The sequence below is a fragment of the Amphibalanus amphitrite genome, unplaced genomic scaffold (genome assembly GCF_019059575.1).
Source record: "Amphibalanus amphitrite isolate SeventyFive unplaced genomic scaffold, NRLGWU_Aamphi_draft 000473F_arrow, whole genome shotgun sequence".
In the NCBI taxonomy this organism is placed as follows: Eukaryota; Metazoa; Arthropoda; class Thecostraca; order Balanomorpha; family Balanidae; genus Amphibalanus; species Amphibalanus amphitrite.
Genome location: NW_024881967.1, coordinates 433,108 through 451,119, shown reverse-complemented (window position 1 = coordinate 451,119; position 18,012 = coordinate 433,108). Strand labels below are relative to the sequence as shown.

At 50.4% G+C, this 18,012-nt stretch overlaps 1 protein-coding gene across 1 annotated transcript in view; it reads right to left on the bottom strand.

Annotated features, from left to right (window-relative positions):
• The window catches only part of LOC122392179 (calcitonin gene-related peptide type 1 receptor-like), a 93,573-nt gene that overhangs the window by 55,635 nt on the left and 19,926 nt on the right, over positions 1 to 18,012 (bottom strand). The window contains exon 3 of the mRNA XM_043386781.1: positions 660 to 746. Coding sequence (XP_043242716.1) covers positions 660 to 680 — 21 coding nt within the window. The 5' untranslated portion in view covers positions 681 to 746. The remainder of the gene's footprint in view (positions 1 to 659; positions 747 to 18,012) is intronic.

Sequence of the window (18,012 nt, the reverse complement as noted above, 5' to 3'; positions counted from 1 at the left end):
GCGGCCGGAGATCTGCCAGGCTGCGGTGGAGTCCGCTCGGCGACGCGCAGAGCTGTGTGTGGAGCGAGAGGGGGCTCATCTGGAACACGTCCTCTGTGGCCGCAAATGAAAAGACAGCAAAAAGAAGATGGTATCACGTGAAATGGCATCGACTATTGTGTATGTTAGAAAGTGATTCGTTTTTGTCATGCCTTCCATGCTGATAATATACAGCTTTTAAATACGACTGTTTATTTAGGAACTCCCGGTATATTGCAGTTTTATAAAAATGTCCTACGTGTCATGCATGCCTTTATCTGGCTATTGTCTTTGGGTAGCCACACGTCGACGCAACTACATGAAATGGCTATGTGCTAAGAGACTAAGCTCTGGTTAGTGTTTCCTTTGAAATTAAGAACTCAACTGTTAAAAACATTTGAGGCAATAGGTTTAAAAGTTGATTCTACGCTCGTAGCATGTAGTTAGGTATCGACTGCTATTCCAGTCTTGCTTTACAGCGCTTTACAATTGTTTTAGATATTTCGGTATGACAACATTTCAAGTGTTCAACAGACCAACCATTGGTTTGAACAGCATCTTCCAAAAATATCATCTCAATGTCAGCAGTGTCGTTAATTCATGCACTAATCCGAAGCCAAGCATTCCTCGGGAGCACTCACCGAGTTGTTGTAGAGATCCATTGTGGCGTGCGAAGCTCGCGTGAGAAACTTCCACGGATAACGTCACAGCAGCCCGATCGGCGACGACTGCAGGAGAAGAACGGAGCGCGGTCATAAACAGATCGTACCGTGTTCACCCGCGGTCGAGGGCCGGCCTCTTGCTTGTCATGGCGCTACACAGTCGCATCCATGTCGTGGAGGGGCAGGGTGAGCGACAATAACTCCCCAATGACCCCAGGGTATACCGTCCCACCTCTGACATAACACCTGTGAACCGCACAACCGCACGTATGCATAAGAAAACCGCAGGGGGGACGGAAGGAGTGAGGGAGAGAGGGAGAGAGAGAGAGAGAGAGAGAGAGAGAGAGAGAGAGAGAGAGAGAGAGAGAGAGAGGGAGGGAGACTGGCAAGCGATATAAAAATGGGGTTTCCTCCAATCACTTAGCATATCGGTTCTATGGGAACAAATTTGTCAAGATAAAGATCGATTCAATTTTTGGAAAGCGAGAAAAATGCACCCGACGGTAGTTTAGTCAGAAATGCATAAAAATAACCAACTACCACATCGGTATCATCATTCCAAAAATAAAACAAAGTAAACAAAAGGTTGCCGAAATATAGGCATGGGTGATTGGCGACCCATCAGACGATAGTCTGCCTCCTTGACGAAAGTCGATTAATCGTTTTGCACCAAATATCTCACGATGACCTGTTAACCGATCATCAAAACAGATCCAAGTGGCACGATGCGACATGGGGGAGCGATGAACGTTTATTTACAGCAACATTCACGGACACCTACGTCAGCACGGAACATCAGTAATCTGAGCTGGACCAAGACCCTTCATCTTTTTCCACGGAATATTGCATGTAATATAAGTTTGCATCAATGGCAGTTTTGCAATGGCGGCTCCTATTGATCTTTCAGTTGACTATGCAGGCAGTACTTTTAGGTGAATTTAAGAAAAGCACTGGAAGATAATCGCTGTAAGATAAAAGCGTTTCTTTTAGTTTTATTTAAGAGTTTTTCGAAAAGTAGAAAAAGAATAAAGGTTGGGATTATAGGTGTTAAGAGGTGTTAGTGTGAACAGCATGTGAATAGGCAATCACGAAGAAAGGAACAAAATGCAAAATATCCCTTTAACAGTCAGCGGTTTGAGAGACGCGTCACATCTGATCAAGGATTACATATAAATCTTCTGTGCTTTGCACGTTGTTGCGCTAGCTGTTTTCATTTCGAAGTTACGCGCTATAAATTTGTCATTTGACAACCACAGGCACTAAAGCTTGTAAGCTTGCCTAATCGTATGTTTTGCTAGTAACAGTGCTACTCAGCTTGTCATTGGGAAAGGGTTACAGCTAGCACATATATCTGTGCTGTGAGTAATTTATCGATGGGTGTTTCCACTTCGTCACAACAAACATGAAGTTACTTGCTTCTATATTGGCCTAGTGATATTTACATTGAAAACAATGCTTGCGTGCATAATTGTGAGGTTGAAAAGACAACCAATCAATGAAAACATCATAAATAAAGATTGTCATTACGTTTGCATATATGGAACATGTATGAATGAAAACCTTTGACCGATTGTCTGTAACTGTCCTCAAATTTTCTTCAATTTCCTTTCTTCAAACCATCACTTGTCTGTTAGAATTTATCAGTTCCTTGCATCCCAGCGAGACCCTCAGTTTCAGCTTTCGACATAAATGCCATAACTATCTGTCACAGCACGTGTATATTCGAAGTGCCAGCGTTTATACGGCGATATCAACACCACAGTCCACTTTCATCGCACTCCTCAATCGGCCGCTCTCGTCCCGGCCACCTCATTGCTACTCTGCTCGGCGTTCACACAGACCCCATCTAAGACGTCTGCGGCGCGGCTGCGGCCGATCCGGCGCCCACCACTCAGTCGAATACGACCTCCTCGGACCTAACCCGGCGCTGTTGTTCGATTCGACGGGCGGCCGCCGTCAGTAACGACAAGCCAGACGGCGGCGACGGCGGCGGCGGGTGCGGCATTTGCAGCGCGAACAGCGGCGTTTAGTTTACATTGGCGCAGAACTGTAGGTCCTGCGGCGCTCCTAGAATAGCCACCGAGCTGTGGCCACACTGCGTCTGAGGCGATGAGCCGTGAACGTGTCATGTCGCGCTCACAACGACAGGCTTTTGTCAAACGCCGTGCCGCGACGGTTCAGCCTCACCCGACAGTGGGGCGACGCGCTGCGCACGAGAGGGGTGCGGCTTGCCTGCAGAGGTGTGGGAACGAGGTCTCAGCACAGGGGGTGAGGGAGAGCCAGCCGGGTTTAGCCGGCTCGGCCGATCGACGCAGCGCGCTGGATGGGTAAGCCCAGTGTAAGCCGGGATAATGCTGCTGTTTTCACCAATGGATGGGCCCACCCAGTGCTGAGGGGGGGGGGGGGTAAACTCCCGGATTTGAGAGGCCCCGCCGTGGCACATTGTAGGGCAAGGACAACCGGGCGTTAGATCATCCAGTGCACTAGGGAATTACAGCATACAAAATCAATTGAATATGCAGCTAACTCTTACGGAGGATCCGTAATTTCCGGTAAGGTGATGCGCATTGAGCACTCATGAAGCCTGATTGACAGCGAAATGTCAAGAGCAGTAGCATTAAGTGCGGCGTGTTCCATTGTAATTCGAGCCGTAAACGCTAATCTATTGCTTGACCCTTCCCCCCCCCGCCCCCCAAAAAAACTAGAGGAGCAGCAGATGCGTGCAATATCTACGTTGAACGAATCGGTCTATAAACGTAGCGAGTATGCGTGCTACGTTGAACGGTGGCACGCATACCCGTTTTGTGTTATTGGCTGGTCAACGTTAATTGATAAAATAGACAAAAGAACTAAGAAGTGATATGCAGGATTTATTTCAATAAGGCATCGGTCCAGAATGGTTTATCTCCCCCCCTCTCTCTCTCTCTCTCTCTCTCTCCCTTGACCTCTCTCACTTTCCGCTCTTTCTACTCTTCCCTGCCCACCAACTCTTTTCCCACTTAAATTACCTATTCTATCGTCTGCCACGCCCTCCCATACTGCAGTCCTATCAGTCCACTGAATAGAGTCAATACTTAGCGCTGACCTTTGTCCTACCTCGCCCGGCTCCGACTGTATTCCTTGTGAGAACGGAGCGGCATTATAGGCCGCCTCTGGCTGAATACTGAGGTTCAGGAGCAAGTGCAGACCGTGACACGACCCACGGGGCGCAGCGAATATTAACCAGACCTGCCAATGCACCGGCTAAAAGCTACCGCGCCGCCGCGGGGCCTCTTTCCACATCAGTAGATCAAGTCTTACAGTTTTCAGAGTAGATTTCACCGCGATGGGCATACATGATGCCTGTGACTTCCAGGTACGGCAACTTAGTGATTGATCAGATCAAAGGATCAAATCAAAGCCTGAAAGGTTGTGGTAATCCGTCCATCTGCCATGGCAGTGTCATGAAGATATGAACGTTTATTTTATATTTAGTTTATTTGGAGGCAATAATGAGTAAACATGACAAGTTAGCTTAAATTGGCCGTGATGTAATCACGACAAGCAACGTTTGTAATTCCGTGCAACATTATAAGCACAAAAACATTTTTGCTTATACATACGTATAAATTTACGCGTGTGCAAGGAATGCGAAACCACGCGCTGCGGGATATTATGTTACATTGCTGCGGGGTATTATGACTGGGATGCTCTTTTTTAAGGAAGCTAAATGACGAATACACATTGTTGCTGGTGACAAACTACCAATAAGCTAATACCATCAAATTATAGAGTGAGACACCTGGCACTGCTATTCATATAGATCTATTGCATCGTAATGATGTTGCTATTGCAGTAATTTGTATGTAATGTGGGGTGGCCTAGAGCCACCATACAGCAAAGTAAATAGCTGATTGTTGATTAATTAAAACTAGACGGACCAGGTCACGATACTATGTAGGGTTGATGGTCAATACAATCAACCAAGCTCAGCCATCACCGATGAATAAATCCAGACCGTGTCTATCGCGCAATTTGCTTTCAGACATCGTGATCGACAGAGAGCGGCATTTGCCGTCAAACTTCAGACTCGGCTCGGGCACCGACTGGCTGAAGAGTTGCCGAGCGAGGCGACTCTCATGCGCGACTCCCGACGGATCAGGTAACTTCCCGGGACTGGGGTGGTTCAGCGCGCCACTCAGGGACGGCTCGGCCCACACACGGGACGTGCCGAGGTGTTCCAGAGGTCTGCCAGAGCGACAGACAGTCTACCCGACCGCGGCCGACAAAATGGATTCACCGAAGCCCTCTCTGTCGGCCGACTGGTGAGTGCTCGAGTTTCCACTTTGAAAACAGCAGCTAATGAGTTAAGAGCTACCGATAAGAATTTTCATGAGCGTGTTGCAAATGTTTTCTCAAGAGATGGAGCCGTGCTTTTTAAGTTGCATCCGAAAACGACCGAACTTCCTGAACGGTTTGAAACTGCTAACAACAGCCTCTGAACTGAAAACAAGTGCATTTACGGCAGCTGGGACGAGCCACATTCGAGGCGTGGTCTTAGAGTTCTCTGCGACCTAAGCGAGCCAGTTCGGTGGACCGCTTCCCTAAACTCCAGCTGCAAACCGCCACCACACGGCGAAATTCCAACAAACACGTCCAGCATTTCGAGCCTGGTTAGGCAGTGGCGCGCTCGCGGAATGCCACATCAATTACTGGCGACGTTTGCAACTGTCAGCCGGTCAGCCGACCATGAACAGCGCCCCGGGCAGCGCCCGTGTCACACAGTCACGTGACTGTCACGTGACCGCCGGTCACAGGGGCGGAGCGGGCCGCCAGAAAACAACCGACCGACCGGCGCCCGGCGCCCGGCGCCCGATGCCAACTCCGCGGCGGCTAGACACCTCAGTTGGAGCCGAGGTGGAATTCGGGTACAAATCAAGACGTAGAGACTGAACACGACGGCTGTGACGTCAGAGGTGGGTCGGACGAGACAGCGGCGCCGTCGGCGGTGTCGGCGACTGTTTTGGAACCTCTCACCGACCCGGCAGCGGGCCGGTGGATTTCAGCAGAGAAAACAAAACGTAACTCTCCGCCTGACACCGACGTCCGGGAAGGCAACTGGCGACCGCTCCTCCTGCTCTGAAAGTTAACGCCTCGACTGCTTTTATTCACGACTAATGAACATCGCTGATGAGTGATGCATGACCCAACCGTCAAAATACTGGCTTAAATATCTTCATTCACTGTAAGAAATGTTGCCATTAGGGAGCAACGGCAACAGGACATACAGCTAAATCGTCCACGTCTTAATGCTATTCACAGCTTTGTCAATCAGGGATAAAAATATCCATAATGTTGCACAAATTGTTGCAGCTTTACTCTAATAACATCGATGTTTGAAAATCATATCTTCTTTACAATTCGACGCGCTAAGCACTTGCAAGCGCCTCACCACACGTACTAAATCAACTTTGGATGTCACCCGAAATTGAAACACGTTTCCTTGCCTTCTGGCTGGTAACGAGCAGCATGGGACATTGGGCTGATTGAGGGGCCGACGGGCAGAGTGCAGGATAAATGGCATCCTGCGTCAGACGCCGGCTCTGCTCCGCGAACCGTCCCCGGAAGTCGATAAATTACCTTTCATCTGCCAATAATATGCGGGCGCCCTTGCGTCATGGGATGCAAATAAGGATATCTGCGGCGACTCGGTCCGCCATAGGCTGCCTGCCGTGAGGCGCTAAGTGCCGTCCGTAATAGAGCGGTAATCAAGTGGTAATTGAGGGGTAGTCAAGTCATGATTTACACCATGGTCAATGTCATGGGGATGTTTGGAAAACCCGACAATGATACAGTGGCTTTGATTGCCTCTAATTGGATAACATTAGCAAATATGAACATCTCGAACATCTCGACGGGCACAAATGAGAGGATATAGTCAGCTGCCTGCTATAAACTGTAGAATATTCAATAATACTTTCGCTGATTCCTGGATACCACCTGAATAGCTCGAAGAATTTCATAACACACGAGCCATCTGAGGCTGCAGTAAATCTTCAAATAATAAGTGAAGCAATTTCGGCTGTCATGAACTGAATTATGACGTGATTTATCAATATGTTCAAGGTAGCGCTACCCGTCGAACAACAGCAGAGGGCTGCACAATCGGAATATTAGTCCGAAATGCCTCCAAAACACATCGGGATGTATTTACTCAAGGGAGATCAAATCGGAGAAGCAACAATCCGTGAACCGGAATCAATTAGCAGGAGAATTCGTCGGAGCCATAGGCTGGATTTCACTTGTCTTTATCGTGACCAAGAGATGCTTCGCGTTTTATTGTGCATTTAAATAAAACGTCTATCGGCAGTTAAAATCTGATGTCCATAAATTCATGGACACGATCGCTCTAAAATGTCGGCCGAAGGTGTTGTGAAGTGCAGAACATTGTTAGCTCCACTCACGAAACGGCTTCAGGCTCGGGCGAGTGCCTTTCGAGGGCGTCGATGAAGTCATATTCGCTCGTAAATAGCGGCGTATTAACGATGGGCCGATAGTTTGAACGACTCACTTCACGGGGCGGAGAGGACCGTTAACAAAGCGGGCCTGCCCTTGGGGCTGCGTAAACACGCTCAGGTTTGATCCCCCGACACTGCTCTATATTGCGTCACGCAGATGCGGTATACCATCACATACAGGGATGTGATACCTTCGTCATCACGCTTCTTCTACGTCATACAACGGTCGCTGTAGCTCATCAATCGGATTAAACATTAGAGAATGACAGGAGAGAGAGACGAATAATAGGCACCACTACAAAAAATGACGGTGGGTTTGACCACGGTCGTTAGGAGATGTCCATCACTCAGCTCGTTGCGGTGTTCCGAGTCTACGCTAAGCATCTGAATCCGGCCTTCCTGGGCTACCAAGACCTGCCTCGGACAATGGTGGGGAAAATGCGATTTGCACATTTTTTCTGGTGTGTCTTATGCCACTCAGGCGCGGATAAGACGCTACAGGCAGATGTCCGCCTATCGGATAGCCAGGAAAAATCTCCTAATCACTTAACGTGCCATGTGAAAAATAATCATATGGTGCAAACCAAGGCACCTTTTTAATGGTTGCAAAGTCAGATGTCCGGTTAATAACAAAATCTGTCCTCTGTCGTCTGTCGAGTTCCACCGACTGATGACAGCCAGTGCCGATTGGCCCGCCGGCTGTCGCGATTCTGGTTGATTAACTTCACCCGTCGGGCCTCCTCTCAGGCGGAGCGAGAGTCCTCAGCTGCCGGTTGTTAGGGTGTAAGAGACCCGTCAATGACGACCTGTCATCCGTCACAAACAGCCTGTCATCCGTCCGGCGCCCCGCACACTGTCACCTGCGTGTAACTGGCACTGGGACTGTCAGCCACGAGCTCAGTCTTATGGATTTACTACGGAGTACGGATCCGTCATAAATCTGAGAGGATTTGTCACGGGTCTTTTGTGGATCTACCGGGGATATGTCACGGACCTCCCAAAAATTTACTTCCAATATTTTGCCTTTTCAAAGCGGAGATCTACCACGGCTCTGTCACGACTCTACACGGATCTATCAAGGCTATGTCACAGATCTATCACGGATCACGGATATCACGAACCACGGATCTCTCACGACTCTATCACGGATCTGTCGGCGCAGTGGCGGCCACCAGTACCGAGAACCGTGTGTCGGCCGGGTCCGGCCACTGGACAGGCTGCGGTCTGCCGCCTGTCCCCGCGCGGACAGCACACGAAGCTGGGATTAGTGTGGCGGCCGGCGACAGGCAGCGAACGTGGCAGCGGTTTGGTGGAATGTCGCTGCCAGCAGAGACCACCGGCAGTCTCTCCAGACGCCACCGAGACTCCAAACCAGTGATTAGAGGACTGGAGTCGTCCGAGGAGAGTCCTTATAGGCAGGATAGGAGGATTTGTGAGGAAGGTGGTAGTAGTCTCATGCTGCCTGTGGTTCTCGATGCCTTTTATCGATATTAAAGCCGAAATAATGATTTACTGCACGTGTCATTCAGATTCAGCGGTGGATTTTCCGTAGAGCATATTCATGTCCCTTTTATCAAACTTTTAAGCCTATATGATCCCCTGACCGACAGGCTCGAGTTAAAGCACCCTCGGCACGTCCATTCATTTAAAAAAGTTTGTGGGCTGGTGGGCGGTGCGGCGCTCCGCGGCGGCGGCGGCGGCGGCGGCTGTCATCTCGGCGGGGGAGACGGTGCGCCGATCGCTGATGACGCCGTTGAGAGGCCCCACCCAGCCGGCGCTCAGCGGCCGGCGCCGATTACGGCCCGAGAGGCGACATAAACCGAGATAGAGCGCCGCTCCGGTCCGCCGCCAGCGCGGCCGCTGCGGCCCGCCGAGTGACCCGGCCGGCGTCACACGGCCGGCCGAGCGGTGCGGGCCCGGGAGGGACGGCACGCGGCGCAGGACGGCTCGCGTCGGCCGACAACGCGCTCGCCGCTCGCAGGATGCATAAACGCTTCTGTGTCCCTGAATATGTCTGAAGCTCGCCTATTTTTCTCGTAGAAAGCGTAGAATAACCTATGTAGTTAGCGGTCACAAATTTCCTGACATCACAAATTCTTCCTTCACACGAATCAGGTTGGAGGGAGATGAGATCTAACGTTCTGAGCCAGGCATTGAACGATCTAAAATGATGAGAGCAGCAGCTAGTTTTCTGTTCAACTTCTGTTCAACTCTTTCTGGCCAGAAATGACCATCGAAAACTTTCTTCGCGGCTGGTCCATTTTCACATGTCAAACTTTTGCACTTTTTAGACAACTTGGAAGTGGCATTGTTGCTTTGCAATTGTGCTCGGACCAAATGTAACACAGAACAGTCCAACTCTTGCCGCGAAGGTTTGATGGGCTCTTTGCTTTGACAAGTAACCGGTGCCCCTTACTTCCATCGGGGCGCGGCAGGAGAGGCCGCCCGCGCCGCGCCACGCCTCAGCGCGCCACACCACGCCGCGTCCCGCATACCGAGCGCGTCATTATCGCCGCCAGCAGCGGGCTCAACGACGAAGGCGCGGCCGCGACGTGCCAATCGGTGCGCACCGCCGCGCCACTATCGTCGCCGCCGCACCGCCATTGTCACCGGCGCGCCACAGTCGCATCCGCAGTGGATCGCAGGGATTGTCAACCCGTCACCACGGCATTTGGGACAGAGGGCTGACCTGAATGGTACACGAGTAGTTCGAAATAGTTCAGCGGAGAGTCGACGTTATGAGTTGGCCTCATGAGCAGTAGATCATCTCATGATGTTGCAATTTTAGGCGAGTCAACTTCCATTCAAATCCCTCACAAATCTTTTCTCCTACATATCGATAAAAATCAAAGCAGCGCCTTATGAAAGCATGCGTTCACCAGGCCCCGTATTAAATTCCATCGTAGCTGCACGCTTCCTTTGCCAAGTCAATCGCCCTCCCATTCTGTGAGCGCCCGGCTGAACGGACCCAAAGCGAGCGTGGAGTCTCACAAAAGGCGTCCATTGTCTCGTGCCGCGGTCGATCCGCGCAGCTCGGCATCGGTTTGTTCACCTCACTCTAACGACCGGAAGGAAGCGAATTGATTGATATTCTGTTTGCCATTCACTTAGGTTTGACTAGCAAATACACTGTCAGTTAAAGTGGTTCAGTCAGTTAAATTAATTGCATTCATCTCCCACCCTATCATGCTATTCACGCCGCTGTAAGATAGTAGCCAGTTGAATTATGAATGAAAAGAGAACTTATCAGCCAAAGAAATACGTCACATATCTTTCACCGACACATGATTAAACATGCCGTAAGTTAGACCGCATATGTTACATGCTGTAACTTTTCACCAGCTATATTCCGCGCCCCATGTATGTCCCTTACAGCATTTTCACACCTTAGAGTTATTACCTCACCCATTTTACCGTGCTCCGTGACGACCTCGACCCCTCGTAACCCCCACCCCCGTACCGCCCAGGTAGGTAGGCTCCCCTCAGCTGTGCACCATTTACGAAGCGTCGCCTCCGTCTGTGGCCTGTTATCACCACATAAATTCGGGTGCGGCTACACCGGCGGCCGGTGGCGGTGGCCGAACATGAGTGTAAACCGGCGGCGACCGAAGGGGTGGCGAGTGGAGGCCTCGTGCGGCCACCGGCGGCGGCCGACCGACCAGCTGGGTGGTCAGAGCTGCCACCAGCATCGAAAGACCGACCAGCAGAGTGGTCGGATCAGAGAAGTGACAGACTTCAGATCAACCGGTGGGTGAGCCAGCGCACTGCGAGGAAGCAGAGCCAGAGCCACTTCCTTGAATGTGGATGGTTTCAGCGTGGGCCAGCCCCACCGGTGACAAACGCGCGGGGACCAGCCCGAGTCACGCGGGTCAGACTCTGACTCCGACCGACCCGATCTCCGCCTCACCAGGAGAGAACCCCTGAAACCTCGGCCGACCCGTGGCCTTCACCGTCTGCCCTTGAGCCGTGGCCGACCGGTCGGGACGGGTGGCCCGATCGGACACCTTCTGGAAGGCTGGACAGCGACCGGTCGCCGAGGGGTCTGCCCAACACACACATCGATCAAGACACCCGTGAGATGGAAGAAAGATCTAAGAGATCTACGCCTCAGAGTGCTGCTTGAAGCGTAGAACGCTAATTCCTAAGGTGTCCCTGGGAATTTTGCGTATCTATATACGCACTTTGCTGAACTCGCTGCAAAATATATCCAATGTCCGGCTCATTGTTATGCAACAGAGTGCTCCCACGTACTATATTTGATTACTAATCCGGATATCATATCATCCGGGTGTAATATACTGCCACCTGTCATGTTATTGCATACACGGACCGTGGACACCGTCGGTAGCTCACGGAGGACACTGGCGGTAGCTCACGTCCCCCCAGCTGCGTCACAGGTGCAGACTGTATACGTGGCACGTGCCGGCCGTATGGCGGCGCGTCATCCTTCGCACGGCCGTCAACGCCCCGACCCATGACGTAATGACACGCGCCAGGACATGCACCATGACAATGAGAAGTGAAACACGTGTTGACATAGAATGGCGGAAGGATGGTGCTGCTAGACACAAAAGAGCGTACGAATGGATGGACATTCTTGGTAGGATGCGGAACTACCAAGAATTGTTGCGTGGATTGTGGTCGACATATGGTAGTGGGAATATCGGGCATAAAATGTACAGTATGACGTCACTAAGTCTGAAACTAACTTTAACATAGGGATGAGCATTGTAAAGGCTGCTGTGGCTACCAGGATCCAAGTAATAAATCATACGTTATCACTGGTGAATGACATTACAATAGAGTAACAATGCCAAAACCTCGGTAAAGGCATGTGTTGCTTCAAAAATCACCGTAGAAAAATAACGGCCGGTCATAAAAAGCGATTCGTTCCGTTCACATAGCATAAGTAACATGTCTCTTCGGAAGTCTGGCGTCTAGCAAACGGGGCAGCATACACACCTTACTTTCAAACATCCCGCAGTCGAGTTCTCTGCTCTATTCCCTAGCTCACGTATAAATATACACCGCTCACATCTTCGATGCCGGTATGTAGATGCGCCACTCACTCGTCAGATGTGCGCCGTTCACGTCTGTCTCAGCCTATGCCAGACCGTGTTCCGAAAGTGCAGACATTGCGAGCTCTCAGAGTCGGCGGGGAGCGCCGGCGTCTGCAGCTCGGCTCAATCCCTGTCGTACATAAAATCCGATCCACGCGTGGCACACAGCCAGACCGACGGCCCTCGAAACATAGGCTACGGAATAAATCTATCGACACGATGTGACCGCATTTTCACGTCATCGATGCTAGGTGAAGACGCCACAAAACGGAATGTTATGTGTGTGATGATGATTGGTGAGTGAGTTATGAGTTTTGAGTGCGAGGAAACATCACATTGTGCCACAGTCATAATGATATGACAAAATCGCAGGCGATTGTTTAGAGTTGGAGATGATACCAGCCGGTATGTTTACTAAAGACGTTGGCACGGAAATCCCGAGACCATTGATTCTCGCGTCTGCAATACCACAGCAGTAGCGTTGCCAGCGAAAGGGCGACTTAAATCCGAGACCTGGAACGCAATATTGCTCCCTTCCAGAAATAACCAGACAGATAAATGAGATTCAAGTGCGGCTTCGGTGTTGTAGCCCGAATACATGCATCGCAGGTCAGATCAGATGAATATTTGAAGTGATTTGCTCCGAATCCCGGCTGGGGAGCCGTCTTCAAGTGCCGATGTTGATCGAACACATCAGGCTCCTTGAGAAGCCACTCGATCTCGATTCAGAGCAGATATGGCCGCACGTTTCAGATGCCGAGGAAGGTCAGCTCTCGACATTTAAACGGCGGCGAGTGTAGCGCTATCTGAGGATGACGCAGCCCGTGTGATGACGCGGTAGCGGGGAGTGGGCGGTGAGCGGTGTCGGTGTGTGTGCCAGGGAGCCGCCTCTGTGGACAGGCGGCTAATCTGCCGCCACACACCACCAGGAGCCTCGCAGTGGTGACCGCTAATTTATTCTGATTGATGAATGGTATCTATTAAATACATTATTTCCAGAGGGGGTAACAACTGGAGAAGTTGACAACGGCTTTAATGTGGTGTTTTGATCTTGGAATAAGTCACTCTGGAAGCTGCAAAACACCACATTAAAGCCGTTGTCAACTTCTCCAGTGTGACTTATTCCAAGATCAAAACACCACATTAAAGCCGTTGTCAACTTCTTTAATGTGGTGTTTAAAAAATAATAATAAAAAGCACGTTATGTGGTGTTTTGATCTTGGAATAAGTCACTCTGGAAGCTGCAAAATTTCTCCGAAATTGAAAAAGCTGAAACATGTCAACGATCACTAGTTCCAATCTCCATCTTAGCTACTGTGACGTCAATAAGAGGCCATTGTGACGTCGGTTGCCTTGCCAAACATGTGTGACTCAATATTTTGCAGATCGCACACGATAGTCGTCTTTGGCACTCATGATCAATTATAATTTGACACTATCGGCTGTATTAGTAAAAATCATAACTTGTCACAAGCATCAGACTGTCTCATGATCGATGGTGACACTTCATGATGACACGTGACTAGTATTGGACGTGCGACGGTGCCGGATGGGGTTTTTGTTCGTCACACCGCTCCTGAGACCAGTGGCACCAATCCGGGAACCGGTAGATGAGTCCGACAGCAGCGGGGAGCTCTCACATTGTTGATACATTGCACGTCTCAAATTGTTCAGCGAGCACGCTCCGGCGACTTGGAGCGGAATAATCCCGACCGAAGTGGTTCCATAACTTTGTAATGCGATAAAGCACGTTTCCCTATAATGCCTGAAAAGCGCTTTAAAAGCACGTTAAGCCGATTTGCATTGGAAAGTTGATTGGTTGCAATGTGTCAAAAACCTGCTACTTAAAGCTGCTCAAAAGAGACAGAAATAGCTGCTTGAAGGACAGAAACATGAGAATATTCGTTGAGCATGGTTTGAGAAGCCCTTAATCTGTTTATGGCTGTCAAAGTCTATATATTCCGCAGCAAAAGTAAAATGCATTAGTAGATACTGCCTAATGCAATAGGTACGCATTGTCACATCAAATCGGAAAAAGCCAAGATCGCATGGTTGCTTTCCCGGATCTGCCAAAAAGGCGGCTCAGCGATTTAACCCACAAATTCTCAGCTCAAGTTGAATTTCTGTGAATCCATTCAACAGTGTGCAATAGATCAATCGTAAAAGGTCAACGATTGGTATGTGGCTGCCGCTGAAATGACTGAAAAATCTTTTCAGGTTGAATCAAAGCCGTTCAGGAAGCGTGGGAGAAATGTCAAAACTGCCCCCCCCCACCTCCACCCCCACCCCCACCCCCACCCACACCCCCAGTTTTAACTTGATCAACAAATTGGAGCATTCCGACGAACGTACAAACCGACGACCTCAATGGCCCTTTCTTTCCGTGGCCATGGTCAAATCACGTCGATTTTAACGGTAACAACAGGCATAGGCGCGGGAGCCGGGGGGACAGTGGGGGCAGCTTGCCCCCCTCCCCCCAACTCTGGGGCCGTGGGGCCGATGCCCCCACAGCTTTGAGACGGAATACCACACTTTTTTGGAAATGTTTTCTTTTTTGCTGAAAAAGCCAAGGGATGAAAAATAAGTAGCCTAAAACCGGTGAGAAAACTAGATTTGGGGGTGGTTGATCTCTATTATGGTGTGCCCCCCCCCCCCCAGTCTGAACGTAGTTCCCGCGCCCCTGACAACAGGGTCCTCCCCAAAAAAACTTCTGCTCGTCACTGTTGTGACACTTTCCCTATCAGTAGCCCTCATCTCACCCTGACCTCGCCCCACCTCGCTCCATCCGCCAGTTGAGCGTCCCATCCCTCCCCGCCCCTCCAACACCCCTTCCCCTCTGCGACAGAGTAACGAGTCCCATCCGCTGGAGCGGCGCCGCCGACCGGTTACTATCAACTGACCACAGGATGTCGATCGAACCAGCGAGCACAGCGGTAGAGACGGCCACGGGTCGACTTAGCCAACCGATACAGACCGAGCCAGCCACGGGCCGATCGGCCAACGAGATTTGCGGAATATCAGCCATCGAACATGCAAAATCGACCGAGACAGAGATAGACCAACTGAACCGGCGACTACAGACAGACTCGAGACAGACTGTAGACAGACAGACTCGTCCATCAACTGGAGGAACTGTGAAGCGACTGGTGGCAGTCGCGGCAGTAGAGGCCAGGTCTTTCCAGAGACACACGGCTACGCCCGGTTATAATCGGTTCGAGGGATGGCAACAACAACCAGACCAACCGACAGACAGAATAGACAGGCATATTGACCTGTGACATGACAAGGCTTCGCCGTAGCTACCGTCACAAACCCTCTAGCGCTGCTCCTAGGGAACAGACTCCACAGTTTGTCAGACCGTCACAGTACATCATCACAAAGTTCACCGTTCAAATCAGAAACACCCTCGTGACATTGCGTAACGTCATATCACATCATCTGGAACGGAGGCTCACACCAGAACAGCCTAGAAACGCCCTCCAGACAGGCGTTCCAGTCAAAACAGACTGATGTGTCCGTGTCATTAATCCAGGCTGTCTGGGAGGAATCCCGCCCCGTGCCAAACTCGCCGCAATATGAGCGGCCCGCCCCGAAATCGTCTGATCGTGAGGCGATTTGGAGATAATTCCAGCTCCGGCTGAATTTCGCCACCAGGACCTGATGAAACTGGCTGATATCTATTTCATGGTATGTTCCGTATCCATATCGGTTTTATTATAATGGTATTTCATACGGCTGCGGTTGGACAACTTCATAAAGTGCAACCACTTAGCTCATCATTTATCTCGTCAACCCTCAGCGTCAAAAAAGAAAAGAAAAAAACTAGACGTCCTCGGAAAGCCCCCGCCGTTTTTACGAAGCCACGTCGTGTTCGAGCAACTGTCGGGCCGCAGCTACCAACACAGTCGGTGATAGGGAGCTATTCCCAGCAGCAATCTCCATATGAGACGGTGGCCGCAGTGACAGTCGAGAAAGGGCCAATTTACAATGACATTACCGGAGCTGGGTACGTCGGGTCTTCCCGACAACATTGCACTGGCCGGTTTGCTGTTCGTAGGCACGCTTGGCGCGTGAATCTAATTGTTCAAATGTAAAACGTTCCAATATTTGCAACGGCCAAGTGTTTCGGATTAGTTCAGCTATGGTCAACGGATAATTAGAGAATGATGGCGGTCATTAAAGCATTCTTCGAGTACATGGGATAATAAGATAAAAGCCAAGGTTTAAGGCATTAATACAGTAGGTAGGTACCACAAAACTCCAATAATGCAGAATGTAGCTACGAGCAACAGAGTCCAATCGCTAATGGTATAAGTCAAGAAGAAATGTCGGATGTTGACCTGGAATTGACGATTGATCTTTGTCTAGCTATTCCGGGCGCAGGATTAGTTACATGAAAAAAAAAAATGAAAAGGCAACGATACCAAAGACCTAATGAGGAAGCGATTGTAAGACCTCCATCTAAGTAAGCGAAATCGGATTGGCATGCAATAATTGTAGGGAAGACAATGAATTCAGATAATGCTATACAGATTAACGCTATGAACAAGGGGACCATAACAGCAGCAGCCTAAAAACAGCAACAAATAGAAGGCAAGTGTGGAAGAAAAGATTCAGCTTCCTGGCTGAAAGGACGACTGCCTGTTGTTAGGAAGCGACTATCAAGTGACACTGTTGGTTAACTCCTGTGCCAGCGACCCCGACCGGGCCCTATAATGTCCCGACACCGGCTTTTTGTCCGATAAGCGTCCCATTACCGGCGATCGGCAATGCAAACGGCCCGTGTCCGACGCCGCCGGACGGCTCCGGTGGGTGTCGCCGACGGCGGCCAGCCACGTTCCGCAGGGGATTAGTGGGCCGCACCTGACGGCAGACAGCGCCGCGCCGAGAGACGGGCTGGGGCGCCCATGCCGCAGCACCGGCCTGCGGAGCGTGGCCTGTGGAGAGTCGGCCGAGCTACCGCTGCCAGCTGACCCTCCGAGCCGCCGAGCCGCCGAGCCGCCGAGCCGCCGAGTAAAGCCAGCCACCCGAGCGGCACCGAAAGGGCAGCTATCCGTAAAAAGCGGAAGCGTGGCTATTTGATTGTTTTTACTCGCGCGTAAAATGCGGATTAAATGGCACGGCGGATGAGGGCTGCAAATATGTGCTGACGATTACAAAAAGCAGCCTGCTTTAAAGGAAATTATGGTACATCGATCAAACTAAAAAGGCGAAGTGGTTGTAGAATAAAGCTTGTATACAGCCAAATAATAGGTAAGCAAGATTATTTGCACGATAAAAAGAAACATGTGAGGAAACCACGGGAAACGAGCGGCTCGATAAAACAACCACACTGAAAGGATGCATTACCTTTATCACTTCATATTGCACCTGCGCTTGTCATACGCATTTAATTCAGTTTAGATAATTAATATCCTCACCCAACTACCACTTAAGCTCAGCAGCGGTAGACCTGAATTAAATTTTCTGCCACCGACTCTGGCACAATGCCAGCCGCCCGGCGGACTCAGAAACCCGAATCGGTCCGGTAATTCTAGGCAGGGGCGAATTATACAAATTGGGATCCTAATTGCGGTAGCGGCACTGGCCCGTTCGTTATCTCCGTAGTTTCTCACCCAGTCCCGTCACCCAGCCGGGAACGCTAATTAGAGCATCATCTCTCAGTGGCTAGTCGTCATCCGACAGAGGAGCGGGACAAACACACATCCGGGGTGTGCCGGGATCCCAACCGTCTGCATTGTGCAGATCACTGGTGTTCAATGTTGGTAAACAAGT